The 27142-nt window shown below is 52.1% G+C and overlaps 1 protein-coding gene across 1 annotated transcript in view; it reads left to right on the forward strand.

The window, feature by feature from the left end:
• Positions 1-1334: 1334 nt before the first annotated feature.
• The window catches only part of LOC144249108 (obscurin-like), a 119831-nt gene continuing 94023 nt past the window's right edge, over positions 1335-27142 (forward strand). Inside the window, 16 exon segments of the mRNA XM_077791302.1 lie at positions 1335-1385; positions 1863-2040; positions 2503-2616; positions 5049-5140; positions 5489-5626; positions 5724-6070; positions 6072-6226; positions 6874-7143; positions 7457-7720; positions 8337-8645; positions 9043-9309; positions 9664-9945; positions 10303-10578; positions 11707-11885; positions 11887-11983; positions 13165-13440. Of these exon segments, the coding sequence (XP_077647428.1) occupies positions 1335-1385; positions 1863-2040; positions 2503-2616; positions 5049-5140; positions 5489-5626; positions 5724-6070; positions 6072-6226; positions 6874-7143; positions 7457-7720; positions 8337-8645; positions 9043-9309; positions 9664-9945; positions 10303-10578; positions 11707-11885; positions 11887-11983; positions 13165-13440 (3295 nt within the window).

Genomic DNA, 27142 nt, shown 5'->3' on the forward strand with positions numbered 1-27142 from the left:
GATATGTGCACTCACATGCATGCTGATCTCCACGCACGTGCACTCTTGCACACTCACACAAGCATTTGAGTGCATGCGTGTGCCATGTGCACATCCACAGACACATTCAGGCAAACACATGCACACATATTATACACACATGCCACACATGCATGGTCACATCTGCACACTTGTGTATACATGCACAGTCACATGCATACACACATGCACCCACACACGTGCACATGTACATGCATGTACCCACATATACATGCTCACATACTACACATCTGCACACTCGAGAGCAAGTGTACATAACCACGTGCTTCTGTACGTGCCCACATGTCTGCACAGCCAGCTTAGTATACTCAATCTCACAGGCCCAGAACCCACTCCTGGGCAAGAACCATAGCCTCTCAAGGAGAGGGCCCAGGACTGGGCTGTGAGCTGTGCCTGACCCTGTCCCTGACCCTGTTCCTCTCTGTGGCAGCTTCTTGCAGGACCTGCAGCGCTGTGACTCAGATGACAATGTGGCCATGTGCTTCATCAAGAACCAGGAAGCCTTTGAGAAGTACCTGGAGTTCCTGGTGGGCCGTGTGCAGGCAGAGTCCGTGGTTGTCAGCACACCTGTCCAGGAGTTCTACAAGTTGCCCATGCCTGGCTCCATGGCGTTGGCCACCGAGCCCCTCCCTGGCTGCTCCCAGGCCTAGTGCTGGCCTTGACTCCCACCAGAAAACTCACTGACCTGAAAGTCCCCTGAGGCTTAGCCCTTGTCCTGTGCTCTTGGCCTTAGTTCATATTCCCTGATCTCTTCCCGCACAGTCCCCAGGGCCCCTTGAGCCTTGTAGCTCTGTGCTCCTTGGCTGGCCACTTCACTGCCCAAGTTCTGTGCATGCCTCCGGCTAGATGGTAACACAGCCATTTTCCAGATTCAGGGCCAGGTGTGAGAGTGCCCCTGGGATGTCCTCTACTGTCAGGAGGCCCTAACTGGGGCTGTGCTTTCTTGCCCGAAACCCGCCCTGTGGTGCCTACAGAAATGCGCTGAGGAGATGCTGTCCGCTGGGGACCCCTCGCAGCCAGCCCTACCCCCACTGCAGCACTACCTGGAGCAGCCGGTGGAGTGGGTGCAGAAGTACCAGGCTCTGCTCAAGGTGGGAAGCCATGTCCTGCCCCAGCCCTGAATGTCCAGGCCAGGCCTTGGGGCTGAAGCAGTCTGGGTCCTGACCCTTGGTCCGCCTCAGGAGCTGATCCGCAACAAGGCCCGGAACCGGCAGAACTGCACCCTTCTGGAGTAGGCCTACGCAGTCGTGTCAGCGCTGCCCCAGCGTGCTGAGAAGAAGCTGCATGTGTCCCTCATGGAGAACTACCCCGGCACCCTGGAGGTCCTGGGGGAGCCCATCCGCCAGGTGGGGGGACTTGCGTCTGCTGCCATGTGGTGGGGTGTGGCTTTTGTGGGTGCTGGGCTCATAGATGACCCTGGGGTCTGCGCCCAGGGATGGGGCCAGGCAACCACAGTCCAACCACATCTACTCACACCCCAGGGCCACTTCATTGTGTGGGAGGGCGCACCAGGGGCCCACATGCCTTGGAAGGGCCACAATCTCCATGTCTTCCTGTTTCGGAACCACCTGGTGATTTGCAAGCCCGACGAGACTCGCACACCGACACCTTCAGCTATGTGTTCTGGAATATGATGAAGGTCTGTGGTGCCAGGGGCTGGAAGTGTCATAACACAGGGAGGTTTCCCTGTTCCTGGGCTCCAGGGTGGCCACTTTAGCAGAACTTGCCATTGTTCTGGGGTGACCTGGGCATAGCCCTACTGGACCCTGTCTGTCTGGGGATGCTTAGCTCTGTCCTCCCACTAATGTTGCACCCCTCAACAGCTAAGCAGCATCGACCTGAACGACCAGGTGGAAGGGGACGACCGTGCCTTCGAGGTGTGGCATGAGCGGGAGGACTCTGTGCGCAAGTACCTGCTGCAGGCGCGCACAGTCATCATCAAGCACTCCTGGGTGAAGGAGATCAGCGGCATCCAGCAGCGCCTGGCCCTGCATGTTTGGCGTGAGTGTCCCTGGTGCTGTGCTGGGGCGGGGACCTTAACATCACTTAGATGCCCAGCGGGCTGCACCCAGGCCAGGCACGTTGGCATGTGTTGCTTTCTGCACTGGTGGCTTGGTTCTCCCCTTGGTCAGATCTAGTTGAGGGACCAGTGGCTTTGGCCTCCCAGGGAGCCCCAGAGCAGGTGTTGAGCTGACCCTGACCCAAATGGGGGACACAAAGGGATGTAGTGGGGACATGGCATAGCTCCAGACTTGGGGTATCTGACCAGGTCATGTTTGGGTGTGATGGTCTTGCACCCTGGTCTGTCCCTGCCTCTTGCAGCCACACCCAGCTTAGTCAGTAACCAGGCCCTTGGATGTGGGGCTACTGCTGTTGTTGGGGGCAATTTGCCAGGGTGCACCCAGGGGACATAGGCCTGACATCCCACCCTCAGAGTCCTCAGACCCCCACATGTGTCCTCAGTTCCTCCGGAATTTGAAGAGAAACTGGCTGACTGCACGGCTGAGCTGGGGGAAACTGTAAAGCTGGCTTGCTGTGTGACCGGCACACCCAAGCCTACTGTCAGCTGGTATAAGGGTACATGCCAGGGCCTACAGACTGACCCTTCACAGGAACCCCCACCAGGGGTGGGCTGCACGGGGGCTGAGGACAGCATAGGGTCTGGTCAGTGGGCTGGGCATGGGGAACAAGAGACAGTCCAGGCCTGTTCAAGGGCAAACATCCTGGGGATGGACAGTGAACAGATAAGTCAGGTGGTGCCATGGCCACCCTGGGGAATGAGCAGGGTGAAGAGTCAGCACAGGGCCAAGACAGACATGCCTGAGGGCAGCCGGGAGAGCACCAGGACCACAGAGGGGGCCACAGGCAGGCACCTGGGTGCAGGAGAGGCCTGTGAGCTTAATGGGCCAGGAAGGGTGCTGATCACACTGTACCTTCAGGGTCACGGAGCACAGCCTTAGGTGGCTCAGGGATGGGAGCTGCCAAGGTCAAGGGAGGTCAGGTGTCTCCCAGGCCCGTCTCACTTGACACTGCCACAGGCTTGGGGGTCCCGAGACCATCCTCACTTCCTGCACCACCATAGGCTTGGGGTCCTGAGACCACTCTCACTTCTGACGTCCAGTTCACTGGTCCCCAAGATTGGAAGCCTACAAACACTTTGGGGTGTCCACCACTCTTGCTAGGCCAGAGTCAACCTGTGTACCTGCTGAGGGCTGTGGCCAGGTCCCCTTAAACCTGTGCAGTGACTGGCTGCCTGCATAAGCTTGTTCAAGCTTCTCTGGCTGGGCAGCTCAGGCTCTGGGTGTGGTGGGGGGGTGGGAACCCACAGATTGACCATATAATTTCAGGAAGCACTGTTAAGACCTGGGTGCTTAGGGTTTTTAGATGCTGATGCCAAAGTAGTACTTTCATATAAAGGTGCCTCAGCAGCTTCTACACTGGGGTCCTAATTTGTGCTGCCTGGTGACCCCCACTCCTACCCAAATCCTACGGAGGCCCAGAGAGATGGGGCCTGGCTGTGGTGGTGGAGAAACAGAGGTGCTGACTGCACAGTGAGTCAGCAGACAGCAACTGCAGCCCAGCCCTGGTCCAGGCTCAGCCTCCTGGAAGGGGATTAGGGGAGATTAGGTACCTGAATCAGAGCACTGGGAGCTGGAGGGTTGCAGGGAACATGGATCCAACTACTCCATCCTGGGCAGCCCAGCCAAGAAACTGGGGGCTCTGCAGGGTACAAGGTGATGACCTCTGTGTAGTGGGGTGCTTGTGTCTGCCCAGGTGGAAAGTGTCAGTGCTTCCTCCTGTCATTCTTAGGCAAGACCCTGTGCAGGCAGGAAGTCTCCTCTCTTGTACAGGGTTCTGGCTGGGGCTCAGCCTCAGGCTGACTGAGGCTTCTGACCCCTTCCCAGCCCAGAGCTAGCAGAGCTATGACAGATCTGTGGAGTGACCAGGCCACTCTGTAGAGAATCAGATGTGACTGTTACTATTACTGTCCTTGATGGAGTCTGCCTGCAAATGGGATATTCTGTCAAGGTATAGATAAAGTAACAGCGGACATGCTTGAAAACGAGATGTTTGCTGTCCCTGGGAGAGTCTGCTCGCAAACGAGAGGCTTCTTCAAGGTTTAGATAGGTAACAACAGACATGCTTGAAAGTGAGGTGTCTGCTGACCTTGGGAGAACTTGCCTGCAAACGGGATGTTCTGCCAAGTGGGCTAGGAGGGCGCTAAAAAAATTTTTTTGTCTCTTCTAAACAAAGAGCAGAGCTCAGCATACTCCAGGCCGAGAGTAGATTAGCCATGAGAAGCGGGTCACTTCTGATTAGAAAGTAAAACTTCTGTGTGCTATGTTTAATTAGCTGAAAGACCTGATTTATTGAAGTTGGAAGGCTGCCTTTTTTGTTCACAATACTATAAAAAGATTGCTTGTACACAATAAAGGACGTTTTTTTCTGCTGCTGCTTTGCTTGCTCTGCTTCTTCTTCTTCTTTGTTTTCCCATGCTGACCTGCAAGTGAATTACTGCAACACCACTCAGCCCCAGACTAGCTCGAGACCCCAGGCTGTTCCAGGGGACATTGCTGACCTTGCCAGCCCCAGCTGGCCAGGATCCCTTAGCTGTCCTTTCCAGCCATGTCACTGTCCCACTCTCAAATCTCCCTGTTCCTACTTGGGCCAGAGACTTGTATGAGGAGGGCAGGCAGCAGATGAGCACTGTGAGCCAGGGTGTGGCGTCTGGAGTGCTTGTTGGCTAATAGGAGCCTGGCCAGCTGGGGGGTTCCTTTCCTTTTCTTCTGCTGCTGAAGAATGGGGTCAAGGGGATGTGTGGAACCCCACAGAAAAGGTGAGGGATAAAGGATGTGGGCACACCTGGAGGAGGCTCAGAGCAAAGCGGTTGTGTAGAGAACTGCCACCTGTGGTACACAATGGCATCCACAGTGGGAGCAGACAGAAAACTGGTGCCCACTGGGGGCTTCTAAGGCCCAGCCTACCTGGCCTCTCCCTCCTACTGCCAGGGAAACATAGCCAAATTGGAGTTTTAGACCCTGGTAGCAGCAGTGTGTGGCAGGGGATGGCACTCATGGGCAGCGTGGCCCAGGTGCACTGGGTAGGTCTGTGGGGAGAGCTATCAGAAGGCAGTAGGCAAGTGCCAATTTGCTGGAGAAGCAAGGCTGCCTGGCTGCTGGAGGAACCTTAACTGGGGAGACTGGAGCTGAAGGGGGAGGAAGAGGACATGCTTTTACAGTTAAAGAGCTCTGCACTGCTGGGCCATGGTGCCATCTGGCCAGGCTTGGTGGGTGGGGTAATGTGCAGGACAAGAAGAGACCCCTGGGGAGGAAGCACCCCGCCTTAAACTGAGTTCTGCAGGTGGCACTGAGGAAGGGAGGGGTGTAGGTGGGGCATGGCGAGGGGCTCATCACAACACCACTGGGACAGTCTTTCCACTCCTTCACAGGTACCCAACATTGTCACCACCATGGATCACTCCTTCAGCGGTGCACCGTGCTTCCTGACCCGGCCCAAGGCTTTCGTCGTGTCTGTGGGCAAGGACGCCACACTGAGCTGCCAGATCGTGGGCAACCCCATGCCACATGTAAGCTGGGAGAAGGACCGGCAGCCGGTGGAGGCAGGCGCACGCTTCCTTCTGGCCCAGGACGGCGACATATACCGCCTCTCTATCCTGGACCTAGCGCTTGGCGCCTGGGTGCACCAGACGCAAGCTGCGCATCCGGGAGGCGCGACCGCAGGACGGTGGCACCTACGAGGTGCAGGCAGAGAACCCGCTGGGTGCAGCCAGTGCTGCTGCCTCGCTGGTGGTAGATTCAGACACGGAAGCTGCCAGCCCACCTGGGGCCTCCACGGCAGCGCTCCTGGCTCACCTGCAGCAGCGACGTGAAGCCATGCGTGAAGAGGGCGTCCCCGCCTCACCACCCGGCGCTGGCACCCGCACCTGCACGGTGACAGAGGGCAAACACGCGCGTCTCAGCTGCTACGTGACGGGTGAGCCCAAGCCTAAGATAGTGTGGAAGAAGGATGGTGACAGAGGGACGGCGACACGTGGTGTATGAGGACGCGCAGGAGAACTTCATGTTGAAGATTCTGTTCTGTAAGCAGTCGGACCGCGGCCTCTACACCTGCACGGCGTCCAACCTCATGGGCCAGACCTACAGCTCCGTGTTGGTGGTGGTGCGAGGTGAGGACCATGGTGCCAGGCGGGCGATCCCAGCGAGAAGCTGCCTGCGCGCAGGCAAGGGTCCTCCCTGGTCCCTGTGCCCACCTCCTTTGGCCCTAGCCTCCGCTGCCATAGGTAGCCCAATGGCGCAAGTCGGTCATGGAATATAGACCAGAGTTGGAAGTCTGGGTGGCTCTCGCCTTTCACAGGTTTTGTTTCTGGTTTGCATAATACAGGGGCTAAGATCCTCCATCTTTACTGATTGTAGGGACCTGCTTTCCACCACAGCAGTGCAACCCGCCAAGTCCCTGCCCCTCTCCCACTGCACTTATCCCTACCCTGCCGAGACCCCTCCAAACCTCATCATTTGCGGAACCTTAATACTTAGCCCCCTGTCTTTCCCTTATCACGTTTTCCTTGCCAAACCCCACTTCCCCACCTTTATCCGACATTGCCTCTTCCCCATTTCTGGTCCCCATCCCCTGGGGCCCCCTGCCAACGGCCACCCTATATCCTACACCCTTTTTACCCCTTCCCACCTCCTCCACCTTCTTCTGTCTCCGAATTCCCCACCCCGCACTTCTCAACTCCCAGATCCCAACTCCTGCACTCTGGAGCCTCCTGTCCTCAGGTATCCTCTGGCTCCTCTCACCAGCCGGTCTCCACAGAGCCTGCCATGCCCTTCAAGAGGCGGCTGCAGGACCTGGAGGTGCGGGAGAAGGAGTCTGCCACGTTCCAGTGCGAGGTGCCGCAGCCCACCACAGAAACTGCGTGGTTCAAGGAGGAGACGCGGCTGTGGGCGAGCGCCAAGTACGGCATGGAGGAGGAGGGCACCGAGCGCAGGCTGACAGTGCACAATGTCTCGGCTGACGACGACCCCATGTACATCTGCGAGACCACGGAGGGCAGCTGCACCTTGGCGGAGCTCGCTGTCCAAGGCAGGCGGTGGAGGGCGGGGAGGGCAGATTGCTCGGTAGGTGCGCACAAAAGGGGCGAGGACGGGGCCCGCACGGGATAGAGCGGACGGGGGTGGCGTGTGGGGGGGGAACCACCTGATGGGACAGAGCTGGACTGGAGTGAAGGGGTGGGAAAGTTGGGGAGTTGAGGAGGGGGTGGGAGGATTGGCCTGGCGGGGGTGGGCAGGGGCAAGTCAGGGGCAGGATGGGGAAATGCGATGGCGAGCAAGTATACTGGCCGCAGGTAGAGCTAGGGAGGGGCAAGGCTGACTAGCCTGGGCTCTTCCCATCCCAGGGAACCTGACTCGGAAACTGCACCAGAAGACAGCGGTGCGCGAGGGGGACACTGCCATTTTTTGCGTGGAGCTGGCAGTGCCTAAGGGCCCTGTGCGCTGGCTGAGGAACCAGGAGGAGGTGGTGACTGGTGGCCGAGTGGCCATCACAGCGGAAGGCACGTGCCAAATGCTGACCATCTTTCAGTGCAGCTTCGAAGACATGGGTGAGGTGGTCTTCATGGCTGGAGACTCCCGCACTTCCACCCAGTTCTGTGTGTCTGTGTGTTCTGAGTGATACTGCAATGACGTCTTCCCTAGGACCCCTGCCTCAGTCCTTGGGCACATGGCCATCAGCGGCCCCTGATTCTTGATCAGGGCTATGGGGAGGCTGGGGGGAGGTGTGAGTCATGCTCCTCCTTCCAGGTGAGGCCTCTTCGGTATCAGCCAGAGGTAGGTCTGGGGTAGGGTCCTGAGGCCACAGCTTCCCTGAAGGCTGGTGGTCCAGTCTTTTGGAGGGCTGAGGTTCTGTGATTCCTTTTCTGGGCCCCTGCTGCAGTCCGGCTGCAGCAAAATAAGGGGGGGCGTGGTGATGAATAACTTGTGTACCTTGATACAGCAGGAGTAGGAGCCATTTATTGTAGGACAACAGAGCTATTTATACATTTTGCACAGCTTATCTTAATTAGGATAAACTAGATACATCAGACAACCAATAAGGAATCTCCACACTTAATGGCTTGCTTTTGTTACTTCTCAAACCACTCCCTCTGGCATTTTGCCAGGCACCATCCAGACTTGTTTACGAACTCTAACATTCCCCTGGCAAAATACCAGATGTTATTTTGACTTGTTTACAGTCTAACAGGCCCCCATTAGTGACCTTGGCCCATCTTTTGCTAGCCCCCAGGAGGCCACCTCTCCACCCCCCTGTGGAACCTGTGGTGAAGGACAGAACGGAGAGTTCTGTGACCCTTGGCTGGTATCCACCACCCCCCAGGGACCACCCTGTGACCATTGATGGCTACCTGGTGGAGAATCGGTGGCTGGGTACCTACATCTGGAGCCGGTGCCACAAGAATGAGTGGGTGGCCACACCTGAGCTCACCGTCACAAGTGTGACTGAGGAGGGTGACTTCCAGTTCAGGGTGTCAGCTGTCAACAGCCTTGGCCAGAGTCCACACCTGGAGTTCCCGGGGACCATCCACCTGGGTAAGTGAAGCTGCCTAGAAAGGAGTGACCCCTGGTACCAGGGGCTGCCCCGGCCAGAGCAGAGCACAGCCTCCAGCAAGGCCTTGAAGAGACTCTTTGTGAGGGTGGGGACATTGGGGCCTTCTTAGTGGGAAGGGAGGGGACCCAAGACAGGACTCAGGTCCCCTGTCTCCAGTAGCCCCAGGGGATGCAGCTTCAGTGCTGCCCAGCTTCAGAGGTTTGTGGGATCCTGGGGTATTGCCAGGTGGTTCTGGCTCGTTCCCTGTCTGTTGAGACTTGTGCTTATGGCTCCCTGTCTGTTGTGACTTGAGCCTAAATACCCGTCCTTTGGAGGAAGAGGAAGGGGAGGCAGGGACCTCACCTGCCCTGGTCCCCTCCTAACTTGCCTGCACCACAGCCCCCCAGCTGGCCGTGAGGACGCCCCTGAAGGCAGTGGCAGCAGTGGAGCGTGGGGAAGTCACCTTCTCTGTGGACCTTACTGTGGCCTCTGCTGGTGAATGGTTCCTGGACGGGGTGGCTCTGAAGGCCAGCCGCACATATGTGATCCGCTGTGATCGCACCTGGCATACACTCACCATCCGAGAGGTGCCTGCCAGCCTGCACGGGGCACAGCTCAAGTTTGTGGCAGATGGCATTGAAAGCAGCATTCGGATGGAGGTCCGAGGTAGGCCTGGGTCCAGGAGCCTGTTTCCTTGAGGCGGTGTCAGCATGGGGTCCTGGGAGAGCTGCCCCTGTGGAGTTAGCCTGCAGCAGCAAGAGGAAGCAGGGCAGGTGGTGGGGCGCTGAGGCAGCAGGCCAGGCAGGGTGTGTGTGGACAGCAGGTGGCCAGGCAGGGTGTGTGTGGACAGCAGGTTCAGCTGGACCCTGCCTCTCTGCCTGCCTCCTTCTTCCACCCTCCTCTTCATCCACCCACCCCATCCTCTCCTCATTCTGACCTTGTTTTTCCTTCCCCCCATCTCCCTCCCTTACTGCCTTCCATTGCCCTGGTCCCTTCTGTCCACCCATCCCTGGCCCCCAGCAGCTCCTGGGCTGACTGCCCACAAGTCACCAGCGGTAGCCTCTCTCGAGGTGCTGGCCTGGCTGCACGAAGAGGCTCAGCTGCTGGCTGAGCTGTCGGACCAGGCTGCAGCTGTGACGTGGCTGAAAGATGGCCGTGTGTTACCTCCTGGGCCCAAGTAGGAGGAACAGGCTTCAGCTGGGTGGCGGGCACTGCTGGTGCGCGACGTGGGGAAGGATGACGCTGGCCTCTATGAGTGTGTCAGCCGCGGGAGCCGTGTTGCCTACCAACTGTCTGTGCAAGGTGAGGGTCTTGGGAAGGCAAGCCAGGGCCCACGTCCTTCCTGGCCCTTCTGTGGTGCGGGACATGCATCCCCTGTCCCCAGGCTGCAAGGGGTTCTGGGCAGCTGGGCAGCAGGGCAGCATGGGGAGGGTGGGAGGGCAGGCCCAACTCTGTAGGAGGGATAACTGTGGGTGGCCACTTGGGTGAGCAGTGAGTACCATGGTTGGGACTCAGCAAGCTGGCCAGGGTGCCTCTTATCTGGGTCAGAATCAGTGTCCTGTGTGGTCTGTGAGCCTGGGCCCTCCAGCCTGCAGCCTCTGTGCCAGGTGCGTGGTCAGGAGCTCTGTGGTCCCTGACCACCTCTGCCATACTCTGCAGGCCTCACGCCCTTCCTACGCAAAGACACAGTGGGCGGCTGTGTGGATGCTGAGTTGGGGGGCCCGGCGAGGTTTGAGTGTGAGACTGCGAATGCCCACATCCCCGTGTGCTGGTTTAAAGATGGCAAGTCGCTGGGTGGCTCCTGCCAGCACTTCTTTCAGGAGGACATGGGGACCTGGCATCAGCTGGTAGTGGCCTCGGTCAGCAGGCAGGATGATGGCACCTACTCCTGCCATGTGGGTGAGGACTCTGTGGACTTCCACCTACGGGTCTCTGGTAAGTGCCTTATGTATACCTGTGCCCATACCTGTGGGTGGAGAGCAGATCCTGCTGTACACAGCACAATGTGACTGACCTTCTCGACCCTTCTTTATTGAGCCAGTGGTTGGGGGCAGCTTCTTCCCTGTTTGGGAAAGTAAAATAAAATGCCAAACTAATGCTTAGAAGGTTAAAGGATCCAAACATGGAAAAGAAAGTACCAGGAAGGAAATTTAGGAACAAAGGATGAACTCTATCCCAGCTTTGGGAGAATGTTTCCTCTGCCTGAACCTCCACTGCCCATTGTGCCTGCCCTGCAGGGGGCCACTCTGCAGTCCTGAAAGCCTCTTGCTTACTCTGTGCTTGTGGGCTGGGCTCTGGCTGGGAAGCTCACAGGATTTTGAAGTCCTCCTTTTCCATTTAAACCAAGGGCTGAGGGGACCCATAGATATGTGAAGTGTCCTCTAAGGTTGAGATTTAAGTCTGGTGGGTCTGACCATGGCCATGACCTTCCTAGAAGCTCCCAGGGCTCAGAGATATAGGCTGGGAAGTTCAGGGACAAATGCACAAGGGATTCTTAGGCGTCTGTGAGGCTGTTGGGGCAGCCCACCCCAGGAGGGCTTGCTATAGTGTGGCCATGATGGGCTCTGGTTCCCAGCCTGGGCTACCCCAGGCCGGGTGCAGCTTGTGGACCCAGGGACAGGGAGGCCCTGCAAATGCCAGTCGCACACCAGCTCTAGAGGCAAGCATTGGACACTTCACACTAGAAGTCACAACCAGGTGTCACTGCCAGGGGCTGGTTGGCTATATGCAGAGCTGAAGGCAGGTACTGTCAGGTTTCCCTGCTGGAGCAAACTCAATCTGTGGGAAGTGTGCTATGGAGGTGGGCAGGAGTTTGGGCACAAGGGAGACATTCTCTGGGCTTATAAAGGACATCTTGGCAATTTTTGCAAGGTCTGTCCTGTGACTCTCCTGTGCACACCAGGGTCTCATGGGGAGGGGCATCCCCTCCCACTTTGCTTAGGAAAATGTATCCTGAGGGATCCACATGGCAGGCTCTGTTAGCTCGGGGTCCAGAGCCTGTTAATCAGAAACCAGAGGTTTGGGTGGGGCTCACAACCAACATCACTCCCTGTGTGTCCTCAGAGCCCAAGGCTGTGTTTGCCAAGGGACAGCTGGCACACAGTGAGGTGAAGGCCCAGGCTGGGACGAGTGCCACTCTGAACTGCGAGGTGGCCCAGGCCCAGACAGAGGTGACATGGTACAAGGATGGGAAGAGGCTGAGCCAGAGCTCCCAGGTGCGCATGGAGGCCTCTGGCTGCAGGGCGGCAGCTGGTGGTGCAGCAGGCAGGCAAGGCGGACACTGGGGAGTACAGCTGCGAGGCCGAGGACCAGAAGGTCTCCTTCCGCCTGGACATCACAGGTGGGTTCTGCTAGGGCTGGGTGAATGGAGGGAGGGTGGTAACTCTAAGGCTCCTGTGGCAGCCTAGGCTCTGTGAGGTCTATGTCCTTCCTGACTTGGGCCTCAGCATCTGTGGCCCAGCTCTGGGTGGAGTTGAGCACTAGGGATTGTTTGTGGCTGGGGAGCATGTCCTGCAGGGGCAGGGGCTCCCTCTACCTGGCCATGCCTAGTTGCTGGGCCCAGAGCTCCAGAAGCCCTTGCTGGGGCCCTTTGGAGTCCTGCATGTCCATCTGTCCTTCCCCCATCTCCTCCTTCTTCCCACTGTGACCTGTCCCTGAGCCTGTGAAGGGGCCACAAGGGGCTCAGAGCCTCTCCCTTGATAGCCCATCTGGTGCTGGGCTCTCTCCCAATGACCTGCCTGGTCCTGGATTTTTCCTGATTGGCTCAGGATGACAGTTCTCTGATGATTGGTCCACACTAGCACTTGGCTTCCTACTGATTGGTCCACAGTGGCACTTGGCTGTCTGCTGATTGGCTGGCACTGAGCTCTGTGCTAATTTGCCCCATCTGGTACTGAGCTGTCTGCTGACTGGCCCACACTGTTACTGAGCTCTGTGCTGATTGGCTGGCACTTGGCTCTCTGCTGATTGACTTGCACAGGCTAGAGGTCTTTGCTGACTGGCCAGCACTGGCTGTTTGGTCTCCTGCATTCCGTTGGTAGCTGTTGCCAACAAAGATGTGGGTTTCTGGTTTGGTGCTCAGGTGGACTTCCCTGCTGTGTTTACCTCCACCCGCTTTTGTGCCCCCTGCATGGTGGGAGACTTGGGAAGCCACTGATGGGCTGGGGTCCAAGGGAGTTGAAGGGTCATGGTCTATTCCCAATGGCTGGGAGGTTGGTGGCATCAGGAGGTAGGCCTGGCTGTGGTGGCCTTGTGGGCTGTGACAGTGCAGGTACCTGCAGGATCAGGGTGGATCAGGAAGTGCTTAGTGCTCTGATGAGGATTGGCTGCCAGCTCTCTACCCATCAGCCTTTGAGTTTGCAGCTTGGGTCATGTGTAGGACAGAACTTAGGCATGGCCATGCAATGTTCTGCTCATGATGGACACTCTGCTCAGCCATCCCCGGGGTGGGCTTGGGCTGTGAGACAGGGCTGGGTCTGTTCTGGAGTCCCTGACCTGCTTGTCCTTTCCCTCTGTCCCCAGAGCCCAAGGCTGTGTTTGCCAAGGGGCAGCCAGCATACAGTGAGGTGAAGGCTCAGGCGGGGACGAGTGCCACTCTGAGCTGTGAGGTGGCCCAGTCCCAGACAGAGGTGACGTGGTACAAGGATGGGAAGAAGCTGAGCCAGAGCTCCCAGGTGTGCGTGGAGGCCTCTGGCTGCAGGCGGCAGCTGGTGGTGCAGCAGGCGGGCAAGGCGGACGCCGGGGAGTACAGCTGCGAGGCTGGGGGCCAGAGGGTCTCCTTCCGCCTGGACGTCACAGGTGAGTTGATGAAAGGACTTTGGTCACAACATGGGACAGGCGTGGAGGGGCCTGTATGAACTGGTCCTCTCGTGCCGAGTAACTGGTCACCCTGAACCTCAGAGGCCCAGAACACCAGTTGGAGTGAAGCTACGGTGGTCACCTGGGCCTGTGGTGGCAGGTCCCCCTGGCCTAACACAGGTGCTCCCCATTGGGCTGTGGTTGGATTGGCTCACTGCACAGGGACTTCTTTCCCCCTGTGGCGTGGCTGGACATTTCTGTGTCTGCAGCCCTGTCTCCCTCTGGTCACTGCTGCCCAGCAGCTCTCATCCTGGGTGCAGTTCTCTTTGGAGAGCCCTGGTTTCTTTCTGCCTTGGCTGGACTGACTTCAGGCTCAGGAAGAGCCACAAAGCTAATAAATGTCCACCTTCTGCAGGTCAGAATGTTACTGTGTATGGTTCTGTTGGTCAGAGAAGCTTAATGCCAGCGTAATCCCAAGGACACAGAGTAGACTGTTGGGATGGGAGAAGCATATCCCATTGTAGAGGCTGTGGACTCAGGGAGGCTGGACCCATTGGAGACGTTTTGACAGTCTATTCCAAGGACTTACATGTTAATTTTTACCACTGTGAATTTTTTTTTTTTTTCGGGGCAGGGGGAGGGTGGATACTTGCTGTCTTATGGTTGCAAGATGGCTTTTACAGCTCCAGCCATCACATTTAACATTAAAAGCAGAAAGAATATGGAATGAGTATGTATCAAGTTTTGTGTGTGTGTGTGTGCGTGCGCGTGCGCGTGCTTGATCACGTGCACACCAGTGCTGTGTAATAAATTGTCACAAACATAGTGGATTAAAATGGCACGAATTTAGTGGTGCACAATTCTGTCAGTTCTGGGCATGTTGTGGCTGGGTCCTGTGTTTTGTGTCTCTAGCTGGCTCATTCTGCTGGTTCCTCTTCCAAGTTGTGGGAGGAACTTGGTTTCTTCAGTGGTGGTCTGGTCCATGGCCCTGTTTCTTTGCCGGAGGTCAGCCTGGCTGCTGCGGAACTGAGCTCCTGTCCCTTCCTTCCTTCCCGTCTGGCCAGGAAGAGCTTGTGGTGATGTGAGATGCGTGTTTGGTCTCTGCCGGTTCCTGGTGTCTGCTCCTGAGGTCCTGGAGTCTCTGAGGGGCTGAGTCTTGCCCGCTGCTGAGCCCACTGCTGACTGGCAGCCCAGGGCTGGTCCCTGAAAGACCCAGGCAGGGTCAGCCTCCAGGGAAGAGAGAGGGGCTGCGGGCTGAGTGGACTCTGGGTCTCCAAGGCTTCTTGCTGTCTGCCTGTCTGTCTGCAGGACAGCCTCCCCACTGGGTGAGAAGTGGTGTTCCTTGTGCTTCCGTATGCATTTCCTTACTGACTAATGACACTGAGCATCTTTATTTTATTTTAGGGTCCTTTTTAGTCACACACGAGAGTGAGTCCATTTTGACATGAATGTGAAAGGGTGGTATCCCTCTTGCTCTTCAGTCCCAGCTCCTCTCTTTCCCCTCCCACTTCTGCTCTTGATCTTTCTGCCGTTGACCTACGGTTGTTTCTAAGTCAGTTTCTTGTGGGTGACAGGAAGGTGAGACTCTCGTGGTATGTCCACACACGCACACTGGAAGGTTCGTCAGGTTCGGCCACTGTCTTTCCTTGCCCCAGTTCTCCTCCCTCCCCTTCGCCCCTTGTCTACTCCACTGGGCTTCTATTCTGTTGTTTCTTAATCTGCCTCTCTTCACTTATTGTGGGTTAACTTCCACATATCAGAGAAAAGGTCTAACTTTTGGTTTTGGGGACTGGCTTCTTTCACTTAGCATAACTTGTCTAGATCCATCCATTTACTGGCGAATGTCAAGTTTTTCTTTTTTAAAAATATTTTTTAGTTGTAGATGGACACAATGCCTTTATTTATTTATCTTTTTTTTTTCTAATTAGTATTATTTTATTTTATTTTATTTTATTTTTTTTATTGGTCGTTCATAACATTACATAGTTCTTAATACATCATATTACACGGTTTGATTCACGTGGATTATGAACTCCCCCTTTTACCCCTTATACAAATTGCTGTATCACATCAGTTTCCCTTCCATTGATTGACATATTGCCTTTCTAGTGTCTGATGTATTCTGATGTCTGTCCTATTCTCTACTATCCGCCCTCCCCTCCCCTCCCCTCCCCTCCCCTCCCCTTTTCTCTCTCTACCCCTTCTACTGTAAATCATTTCTTCCATTTGTATTATCTTGTCTTACCCCTCCTTTCCTCTTGTATGACATTTTGTATATCCCTGAGGATCGCCTTCCATTTCCATGCAATTTCCCTTCTCACTCCCTTTCCCTCCCACCTCTCATCCCTGTTTAATGTACATCTTCTTCTCAAGCTCTTCGTCCCTACCCTGTCCTTGTTTACTCCCCTTATATCAAAGGAGTCATTTGGTATTTGTTTTTTAAAGATTGACTAGCTTCACTTAGCATAATCTGCTCTAATGCCATCCATTTCCCTCCAAATTCTATGATTTTGTCATTTTTTAATGCAGAGTAATACTGCATAGTATATAAATGCCACATTTTTTTATCCATTCATCTATTGAAGGGCATCTAGGCTGGTGCCACAGTCTTGCTATCGTGAATTGTGCTGCTATGAACATCGATGTAGCAGTGTCCCTGTAGCATGCTCTTGTTAGGGCTTTAGGGAATAGACCGAGACGGGGAATAGCTGGGTCGAATGGTGGTTCCATTCCCAGCTTTCCGAGAAATCTCCATACTGCTTTCCAAATTGGCTGCACCAATTTGCAGTCCCACCAGCAATGAACAAGAGTGCCCTTTTCCCCACATCCTCTCCAGCACTTATTGTTGTTTGACTTCCTAATGGCTGCCAGTCTTACTGGAGTGAGATGGTATTTTAGGGTAGTTTTGATTTGCATTTCTCTGACTGCTAGCGATGGTGAGCATTTTTTCATGTACGTGTTGATTGATTGTATGTCCTCCTCTGAGAAGTGTCTGTTCAGGTCCTTGGCCCATTTATTGATTGGTTTATTTGTTATCTTATTGTCTAATTTTTTGAGTTCTTTGTATATTCTGATTATTAGGGCTCTATCTGAAGTGTGTGGAGTAAAGATTTGTTCCCAGGATGTAGGCTCCCTGTTTATCTCTCTTATTGTTTCTTTTGCTGAGAAAAAACTTTTTAGTTTGAGTAAGTCCCATTTGTTGATTCTATTTGTTAACTCTAGCGCTATGGGTGTCCTATTGAGGAATTTGGAGCCTGATCCCACAGCGTGTAGATCATAACCAACTTTTTCTTCTATCAGATGCCATGTCTCTGATTTAATATCAAGCTCCTTGATCCATTTTGAGTTAACTTTTGTGCACGGCGAGAGATAGGGATTCAGATTCATTTTGGTGCAAATGGATTTCCAGTTTTCCCAGCACCATTTGTTGAAGATGCTATCCTTCCTCCATTGCATGCTTTTAGCTCCTTTATCAAAAATAAGATAGTTGTAGTTTTGTGGATTGGTTACTGTGTCCTCTATTCTGTACCATTGGTCCACCCGCCTGTTTTGGTACCAGTACCATGCTGTTTTTGTTACTATTGCTCTGTAGTATAGTTTGAAGTCTGGTATCGCTATACCACCTGATTCACACTTCCTGCTTAGTATTGTTTTTGCTATTCTGGGTCTTTTATTATTCCATATGAATTTCATGATTCTTTTATCGATTTCTATAAGATATGCTGTTGGGATTTTGATTGGCATTGCATTGAACTTATATAGGACTTTTGGTAATATCGCCATTTTGATGATGTTAGTTCTGCCTATCCATGAGCAGGGTATATTTTTCCATCTTCTAAGGTCTTCTTCTATGTCTTTCTTTAGGGTTCTGTAATTTTCATTGTATAAATCTTTCACCTCTTTTGTTAGGTTGATTCCCAAGTATTTTATTTTTTGGGGGGATATTGTGAATGGAGTAGTTGTCCTCATTTCCGTTTCAGAGGATTTGTCGCTCATATACAGGAATGCCTTTGATTTATGCATGTTGATCTTATATCCTGCCACTTTGCTGAATTCATTTATTAGCTCTAATAGCTTCTTTGTGGACCCTTTTGGGTCTGCTAGGTATAGAATCATATCATCTGCAAATAGTGATAATTTAAGTTCTTCTTTTCCTATTTTTATGCCTTTAATTTCTTTCGTCTGCCTAATTGCTCTGGCCAGTGTTTCGAGGACTATGTTGAACAGAAGTGGCGAGAGAGGGCATCCCTGTCTTGTACCAGATCTTAGAGGGAATGCTTTCAATTTTTCTCCATTCAGAATGATGCTGGCCTGTGGCTTATCATAGATTGCTTTTACACTGTTGAGGTATGATCCAGTTATCCCTAATTTTTCTAGAGTTTTGAACATAAAGGGATGCTGTACTTTGTCGAAAGCTTTTTCTGCATCTATCGAGATGATCATATGGTTCTTGTTTTTAAGTCTGTTGATGTGGTGGATAACATTTATTGATTTCTGTATATTGAACCAACCTTGCATACCAGGGATGAATCCTACTTGATCATGGTGTATAATTTTTTTGATATGTATTTGAATCCAATTCACCAGAATTTTATTGAGGATTTTTGCATCAAGGTTCATTAGAGATATTGGTCTGTAGTTTTCTTTCTTTGAAGTGTCTTTGTCTGGTTTCGGAATCAGGGTGATGTTGGCCTCGTAGAATGAATTTGGAAGTTCTCCCTCTTTTTCTATTTCCTGAAATAGCTTGAAAAGTATTGGTGTTAGTTCCTCTTTAAAGGTTTTGTAAAACTCTGCTGTATACCCATCCGGTCCTGGGCTTTTCTTAGTTGGTAGTCTTTTGATGGTTTCTTCTATTTCTTCTATTGTTATTGGTCTGTTTAGGTTGTCTATATCCTCCTGGCTCAATCTGGGCAGATCATAAGACTCAAGGAATTTATCTATGCCTTCACTATCTTCTATTTTATTGGAGTATAAGGATTCAAAGTACTTTCTTATTATCTTCTGTATTTCTGAAGTGTCTGTTGTGATATTGCCTTTTTCATCCCGTATGCTAGTAATTTGGGTTCTCTCTCTTCTTCTCTTCGTTAGCATGGCTAAGGGTCTGTCAATTTTATTTATTTTTTCAAAGAACCAGCTTTTAGTTTTGTCAATTTTTTCAATTGTTTCTTTTGTTTCAATTTCATTAATTTCAGCTCTGATTTTAATTATTTCTTGCCTTCTACTTCTTTTGCTGTTGTTTTGCTCTTCTTTTTCTAGGATTTTGAGATGAAGTATGAGATCATTTATTTGTTGGTTTTTTCTTTTTTTGAGGAATGAACTCCAAGCAATGAATTTTCCTCTTAGAACTGCTTTCAATGTGTCCCATAGATTCCGATATGTTGTGTCTGTGTTTTCATTTAACTCTAGGAATTTTTTAATTTCCTCCTTGATGTCTTCTAAAACCCATTGATCACTCAGCAAGCTATTGTTCATTCTCCAGGTGATGCTTGATTTTTCCTTTCTTCTTTTATCATTGATTTTCAGTTTCATTCCATTATGATCAGACAAGATGCATGGTATTATCTCTACCTCTTTGTATTGTCTAAGAGTTGCCCTGTGACATAGTATATGGTCTATTTTTGAGAAGGTTCCATGTGCTGCTGAGAAAAAAGTGTAGCAACTTGATGTTGGGTGGTATAGTCTATATATGTCAATTAAGTCTAGGTTGTTAATTGTGTTATTGAGTTCTATAGTTTCCTTATTTAACTTTTGTTTGGAAGATCTGTCCAGTGGTGAGAGAGGTGTGTTGAAGTCTCCCATGATTATTGTATGGTGGTCTATTAGACTCTTGAACTTGAGAAGAGTTTGCTTGATAAACACGGCTGCACCATTATTTGGGGCATATATATTTATGATTGTTATGTCTTGTTGGTGTATGGTTCCCTTGACCAGTATGAAGTGTCCTTCTTTATCCCTTTTGATTAGCTTTGGCTTGAAATCTGTTTTATTAGATATGAGTATGGACACTCCTGCTTGTTTCCGTGGTCCATATGAGTGATATGATTTTTCCCAACCTTTCACCTTCAGTCTATGTACATCTTTTCCTATCAAATGCGTCTCCTGTAGACAGCATATTGTTGGGTCTTGTTTTGTGATCCATTCTACTAGCCTGTGTCTCTTAATTGGTGAGTTTAAGCCATTAACATTTAGGGTTATTATTGAGATATGGTTTGTTCTTCTATCCATATTTGTTTATTGATGTTACTATACCTGATTTGTTATCCTCTTTGACTACTTTCCCCCCTTTACTGTCCTACCTCCCATTGTTGGTTATCAATGTTATTTTCCATTTCCTCTTCCTGTAATGTTTTGCCAAGGATTTTTTGAAGAGATGGTTTTCTAGCTGCGAATTCTTTTAACTTTTGTTTTTCGTGGAAGGTTTTCATTTCATCTTCTAATCTGAAGCTTAATTTCGCCGGATACACGATTCTTGGTTGGAATCCATTTTCTTTAAGCGTTTGAAATATGTTATTCCAGGATCTTCTAGCTTTTAGAGTCTGTGTTGAGAGATCAGCTGTTATCCTGATTGGTTTACCCCTAAATGTAATCTGCTTCCTTTCCCTTGTAGCTTTTAAAATTCTCTCCTTATTCTGTATGTTGGACATCTTCATTATAATGTGTCTAGTTGTGGATCTCTTATGATTTTGCACATTCGGCGTCCTGTAGGCTTCTAGGATTTGGGATTCTGTCTCATTCTTCAAGTCTGGGAAGTTTTCTTGTATTATTTCACTGAATAGATTGCTTAATCCTTTGGTTTGGAGCTCTGTGCCTTCCTGTATCCCAATGACTCTTAAGTTTGGTCTTTTGATATTATCCCATAGTTCTTGAATGTTCTGCTCATGGTTTCTTAGTAGACTTGCTGAGCTATCTATGTTCTTTTCAAGTTGAAATATTCTGTCTTCATTGTCTGATGTTCTATCTTCTAAGTGATCAACTCTGCTGGTAGTATTCTCAATTGAGTTTTTAAGTTGGTTTATTGATTCCTGCATCTCTAGTATTTCTATTTGTTTGTTTTTTATTACCTCTATCTCCCTGTGAAATTGATCTTTTATTTCCTGGATTTGTTTGTCAATATGATCTTTCATTGTCTGATTTTGCTGTCTCATGTCTTCCTTGAGACTCCAGATCATCTGAAGCATGTATGTCCTGAGCTCTCTATCTGACATTCCATCTGTTGCAGCTATTACCTCTTCTAAAGTTGAGTTGACCTGCATTGCCTGTGGTCCTTTCTTTCCTTGTCGTTTCATACTGCTGGTGTTTCTTTCTGCTTGGTGAAATTGTTGTGTCTTTGATATTTTCCCCCTCTATTTAATTATATTGCTCTTGTATAGTTGAAAAGTCACCCTTTCAGGGCAGGTAGTGGCTGTGATCCTCCTCCAATTAGTGTGATACTGGGGAGGAGAGATATTAGAAGGGGAGGGAAGAAGTCACTAAAGAGAATGAGTGTAGGCAGGTAGAATTCAAGGAAGGTGGAATAGGAAAATTGAAAGAAGTGAGAAGACAAAAGAAAAAAAAAGTGAAAAGAAAGAAAGAAGAAACGAAAAAAAAATAAAAATTTAAAACCAACAAAAAAAAAGAAAAAAAGAAAAAATTTTATAATGATAGTAAAAAAATGGAAATTAAAGTTTAAAAAATAATAGTAATACTAATAAAATAAAAAGAATTTAAAAAAATTGAAACCATTAATAGGAATGTTAAAGAACAACAACTACATCAACAACAAAAAGTGAAAATAAAATAAAAAAAAATACTAATAATAATCATTAAAAAAAATAATAATAATAATAAATGCAGTCATATAGCTCGATTAACTTCTCATCCAGTTGGTGGAGCTATGCCCACTGGGCCAGGCTTTTCTTCTTGATAGGTGGGAACCAATCACTGTGCCTCAGCTCTTCTTCCCAGACTGTGTGGGTCTCTAATCCTGAGTGCCTAGGGCCTTCTCTTGTGGTTCCTCAAGCCAGGCCCCGCTCACCTGTGACACTCACCACAATACTGACTACACGCCAGGTCTGCTGCTCCTGGGAGCCCTGTTTTCATGGGTGCCTGGGCACACCCTTTCTGTTTGCCTCCCTCAGACCCTAAGTTTGTAGGGCTTGGGGCTGAGGGCCCCCAGCGAATTTGTTTGCCCTCAGGTAGCAGCAACTCCCCTGATAGCTGGTGCAAGGGACCTGTTGTCAGCACTGGTGATAGCAATAGCTGGGAGTCCTGCGCCGCTAGTCCTGCGTCACTCCTGATTCCCTGGGTCTGGCTGTGGTGCTCAGTTGGCTTTTACCTCTTTGAGTTCAGGCGGGCCGACTAGTTATTTCAGTGGGATCATTAGTGTTGAGTCCATGAAGCAGGCGAACCTGAGCTAGAATGCAGCCAATTCGGGCTCGGTGTGTTCTGAGAAGGCTAGACCGTTCGCCCGGGGTCCACTTCAGCTCAACCGTGCCTAGTGGTCCTGAGCGAACAGTATTTTGACAGTTTCCTTCTCCCTATGCCCGTGCAGCTGAAGGGGTTAGAGACTTGATCTCTCCGCGTCCGCCGCCATGTTGGATCATTTAGATTTTAAATTGTCACTCATCTTATCACCTGTTCCATTTTACTCGGTTAAGAGTCTGTTCTAAGGTGCTCCGCGGAAAGCGGTGGCGGCAGCGGCGGTGGCTGCAGCGGCGGCGGAGGTGGCGGCAAAGTTGTGGCCTTCGGGACCCCCGTGGAGGGGGTGCGGGCTGGGGGAGGGGAGGCAGCGCCTCGGGGCCCGCGCGGGCTGGGTACTGGGCACGCCAGAGAGCTGGTGGGGTGGGGGAAAGAGATTGAGATCTAGATTTAGGGAGTGAGCGTGGGAGGAGAGATGGCGGGGGAGAAGGGAAGCGGAGAGGCGGAGAGGGGAGTGAGAAGGGGCCCAGGGAGCCCGGCAGCTCGGGGGCTGCAGCCTTACTGCTCGTGCTGAAGTCGTGGCCTATTTATTTATCTTTATGTGATGCTGAGGATCCAACCCAGGGCCTCACACATGCTTGGTGATCGCTCTATCACTGAGCCACAACCCCAGCCCAAGTTGTTCTTCTTTATGGCTGGGTATTATTCCATTATGTATATATGCCACATTTTCTTTCATTTGCTAATTGGCTATTTTCTTTGGAGAAAAAAAATCTTCTTGAATGCTCTCTTTGCCTGTTTTTTTGTTTGTTAATTTGTTTTGAAGTGGTGCTGGGAATGGAACCCAGGGCTCTGTGTTCACTAGGCAACCTCTACCACTGAGATGCACCCTGGTCTCTCTGCCTTCTTTTAAGCCAGGCTGTTGCCTTTACTGTTGCTTTGTGGGGTTTTAAATGGTCTACACGGGCCTCCCCGGGCATGTGACTCAGCTGGTTCCCACCTACTTCCAGACTGCTGGGTAATGCAGAAGAGCCTCTAGGCTGGGTGGAGCTGTTCCTGGTCCTGTGTGTGAAGGGTGGAAACCCTCCCCCCCAGGCCTACTGCCCGCTTGCGCCCTGGCTCCTGCTGCCGCCTGTGCCCTGGCGCCTGCTGCCTGCTCAGATGGGCCATGTGGAACCTCTCGCAGTGTTTTTATAATTTCATCCTTTGTACTTTTCAAATCTATTAGTTCCTTTAAAAAGTACTTTCTTTGTGCGGATGCCCTCTAGGTGAGTCCCTCTGGGCCTTCATGTCTCTGGAGTGCTCTCAAGGGCAGCTGGTGAGGCAGGTGGGGGCCGCCCAGGCTGGGCCCCTGGAGTGGTCTCCTTCAGGTCCTCCTGTGGACAGGAGCAGGACTGAGGAGGAGGGGCTCCCAGAGGTGGACTGAGGTGGGCTTCACAGCTGCCGAGACGGGTGGGGGCTGCCCAGGGGCGATCTCGCATGGCTGCTTTCCCTGCTTCTTGGCGCGTCTTGTGGGTCTGAAATGCCACGAGGTATGGGGAGACTCTCGAGGTCCGTGACCCCGAGTGTGTTGGCCGCGCTTTGCTGTGAAGCTGTGTGCCCTCCCGTGTGGCTGGGCTGTGACCGGAGGCCCAGGTGCTTGGTCTTTAGGGGCCCTTGGTGCAGTTCACCCTCCCCAGGTGAGAATGGCAGGCGTGTGAAGGTACCTTTCAGCTGGGCCCCCTCCGGTCTTCTGCTCCCTGTTCCCCACTTCCTCGGCCACCTAGAGTCCAGTGAACCCCCCTGGGGGCAAGGCTGCTTCCCTGGGGGACCTTGACTATGAGAGCCCTGCAAGTGGAGTTTCCAGGGCTCTGCATTCAGGCAGCAGAACAGCCACAGGTCTCCGCAGTGACCCCACCGGCCCTGCCTGGCCCGACTGTTGCCTCCAAGCCCCTCAGAGCCCGGGAAGGGGATGGCTGTCCCCGGCCTCAGCTGTCTGCCTGGAGTCACACTCCCCAGACTTCTGCAGTCCTTTGGGTAATTCCCAGAGTTCTGAAAAGGTCAATTCCACTTATTTTCCTCTAGTACTTTCATTGCTTTGGAGGAAGAGAGAGTTTTCAGAAGTCACTGTTTGCTGATACCGCGGAGGAATGTTTGAATGTCCAGCTGGCCTTACGTTCCTTAGATTGTGCAATCTGGTGGCCATGCACACATTTACACACATGCATACACACACACTTCAACACACACACACAGCTACGTGTACACTTGCATGTGCTCCCTGACACATAGACCAACACACCCATATGTGCATGCACACACACATAACACACGCGTGCCTTATCCTCATACTAGGCACATAACACAGACACATGCCACACACATACACTAGTACACAGCACATGTGAATATATGCCCACATAGTATGTGCACATTTACATAACACATTTAAACACATATACACACTCGAACATACACGCACAGATCTACACCCTCATCCACACACTGCACAGTAACACACACACTCATGGATGAGGTCATGCAGGCACTTAGACACACGTGCATCCACACATTTAAAGACACACTTGTGAATAGTCATGCACACATGCGTGCACGCGCGCGCACACACACACACACACACACACAGTGGTTGGGAGTTCCAGAGGGACCAGGTTCTCCTTGAGGTCCACTGTGACTCTCTGTAAGGCGAACCTTGAACGTGAGGGAGGACCTGGGGAAGCCCTACACTAGAGGCTGTGTGTGTTTTGGCTGTCAACCAGCAGGACATGGCCAGTTCCAGCCTGAGACAGGCTGGTCCAGGAGGGCATCTCGTGTTGGGTCTGGAGGTGTTTGTTGGAGGTGGTTGTGAAGTCACAGGAAGAGGTGACACTAGCCAGGTGCTATGCCCTGAGGGAAGGCGAGCAGTTGCTCAGCTGGGTCTCCACCTGGGCTCCAATTGTTAGGCCAGGACGCAAGAAAAGACTACTGACTCCAATTAAAATCAAATTAAAGCAAGCTTATTATTTCGAGCGGCCGGGCTACCTCTCTCTCCCAAAATGGCGGGAACAAGACAGCACCCCAGCTTTCCTGCAGCCCAGCTGCATGGCCCAGAAAGTTACACAAAGGGGGGGGTTACAGATAACAGAACTCTGACAAGCATCACACTAATGGTAGTTTACATTTTTTGCTGGCCCCAACATCAGAATTTATGAGGACCATTAGAGCCTCAGAGAGGGTCATTGTCAGGCCAGGGAAGGCCAATATTTATGAGGTGTCACTAAAGTTTCAGAGAGGGCTGTTATCTGGTCAGAGAGCCAGGCATGGGTGAGTTCAAGGCACAGGCAGGCATTCCAAGCAGATTCAGAATTTGCAGTAATTTATAGTAAAGCCGAAATTATCTTTTCATGGCTTTGTGGCAAGATTGCTCCCAATTTTAAGAAAAGATCAGGTTGGGTCTATCACAATGGCCAGGAAGACAACTGCAGGGAGTGGGCCTGGGTCCAGTATGTGCAGGGGTCGCCCTCCTGCTGGCCAGAGAGGCCAGTGCTCTGAGCCAGCTGCGCCTGTGGGCATTATGCCCTGACTTTGAGGACAGCTTTGCTATCCTTAGGAGGGGTTTGTCCCCAGGCTCCTGAGTGTGGGAGTGGTGGGTGTGGCTAGGCACTAGGGTGTCCCTCAGGAGGGTTAGCACTGCCTCCCAGGGTGATTTTGTTTCCAGATGGGTTGTTCCTGAAGGGCGAGCCTGACCCCAGAACCTCTTTGCCTTCCTTACGTCCACACTTCCTCCTAATGTGACATAGCAAGGTGCCCTCACCAGGAGTAGCCCAGTCTTGGAACTTCAACCTCCAAAGCTGTGATAATAAGCTAAATAGAGCTCCTTTCTCCACACAGTGAAGCCTCAGACATTTTGTTACAGAACAGAAAACACACCAACTCAGGTTTGGAACTGGAAGTACATTTGAAAGGCATGTGACCTTTCTTCTGGGGAAACCCTGGAGCAACTGGAGAGGCCAAGAAAGGGAGTGGCCTTGTGATTCCTGGGGGTAGGCAAGGAGGGTGACAACTTAGACTATTAACAGGGAGAAAGGCAGGAGGCTCTGCAGTGCTTCAACTTGGAGAGACCAGGTCTGAGGACAGGCGGTTATCAGGAGATGGAGAGGAACCCAGGCTGCAGAGAGCTTCAGGGGTAGGGCAGAGTGGACTGGGCTCCAGCACATGCAGAGATCAGGGGGAGAAGCTCCCCGAGGTGGACTGCAGGCTTGGAGGGGTGCAGGGCAGGGGGCACCTGGGAGGGCTGTGGACAGGGGCAGGTCTGAGAAGGAGGGGCTCCCCAAGGTGAACTGCAGACAGGGTGGGGTGCAGGGCAGGGTGCACCTTGGAGGGCTGTGGATATGGGCAGGTCTGAGGAGGAGGGGATCCCCGAGGTGGACTGAAGGCTGGGAGGGGTGTAGGACAGGGAGCACCTGGGTGGGCTGTGGACAGGGGCAGGTTGAGGTGTAGACACTCTCCCCAGTGGAGTCCAGGCTGCTCAAGGACACAGTGCAGTTTCCACCTGGCAGTGGTCAGGCCAAGAGCTGATCTATCTGGCTGGAGCAGTATATGGAGTTTTCCTGAGGTGTGGTTCCCAGTCCTCACTGGGGACGGCCCAAACCATCCTGTCTTGTCCTCATTAGGTTCTAAGTGAAAAACAAAGTGCAGCGTGGTTAGCGACCAATGCTGAGAGGGCTGCAAGCAGAGAGCAGGGCTGAGGGTCCCCTGGTGTCCACTGTGAGCTCCTGGTGCACAGCTCCAATGAAGTGCGGGAACCGGGGCCGGCCCCATCTGCCTGCTGAGCCTCGAAGTTCCCCCATCCTTGCAAGTCCAAGGCCCTGCTGCGGCTCAAGGCTGCACGGAAGCCTTCGGCTGGCCAGGTCACAGAGCAACGGAGGCCTCCTGTGTTTCTTGGCCATGACAGAGAACTGGGACTGTCCATGAGCCAGCCTGGGCTGCCTGGGACCCACAGAGGCAGCTGCTGCCTGGCTGGGACCTTGTGGGTGCTGGGTGGTGGGCGATGGTGGGTGGTGGGAGATATGGGATGTCGTTGTGGGAAGAGGGTGATCTGAGCCACTCCTGGGGAGCTAGGGGGTCTCACTCATGGAGGAAGATGAATAGGCAGGATTCGGAGAGTGTTGTGGGGCCAAGGAGTTCTGCCAAGGGTGAGAGGAGGGCAGCAATGCCACAGGTAATGGGCAGGCCATGGAGGTCGAAGGGAGAGCCACCTGGGTGTGGGTATGTGGGCTGTGGCAGAGATCAGTGGCTGTGGGGGGACAGGTGTCTTGACTGCTCT

The sequence above is a fragment of the Urocitellus parryii genome, chromosome 1 (genome assembly GCF_045843805.1).
Source record: "Urocitellus parryii isolate mUroPar1 chromosome 1, mUroPar1.hap1, whole genome shotgun sequence".
Classification (NCBI taxonomy): domain Eukaryota; kingdom Metazoa; phylum Chordata; class Mammalia; order Rodentia; family Sciuridae; genus Urocitellus; species Urocitellus parryii.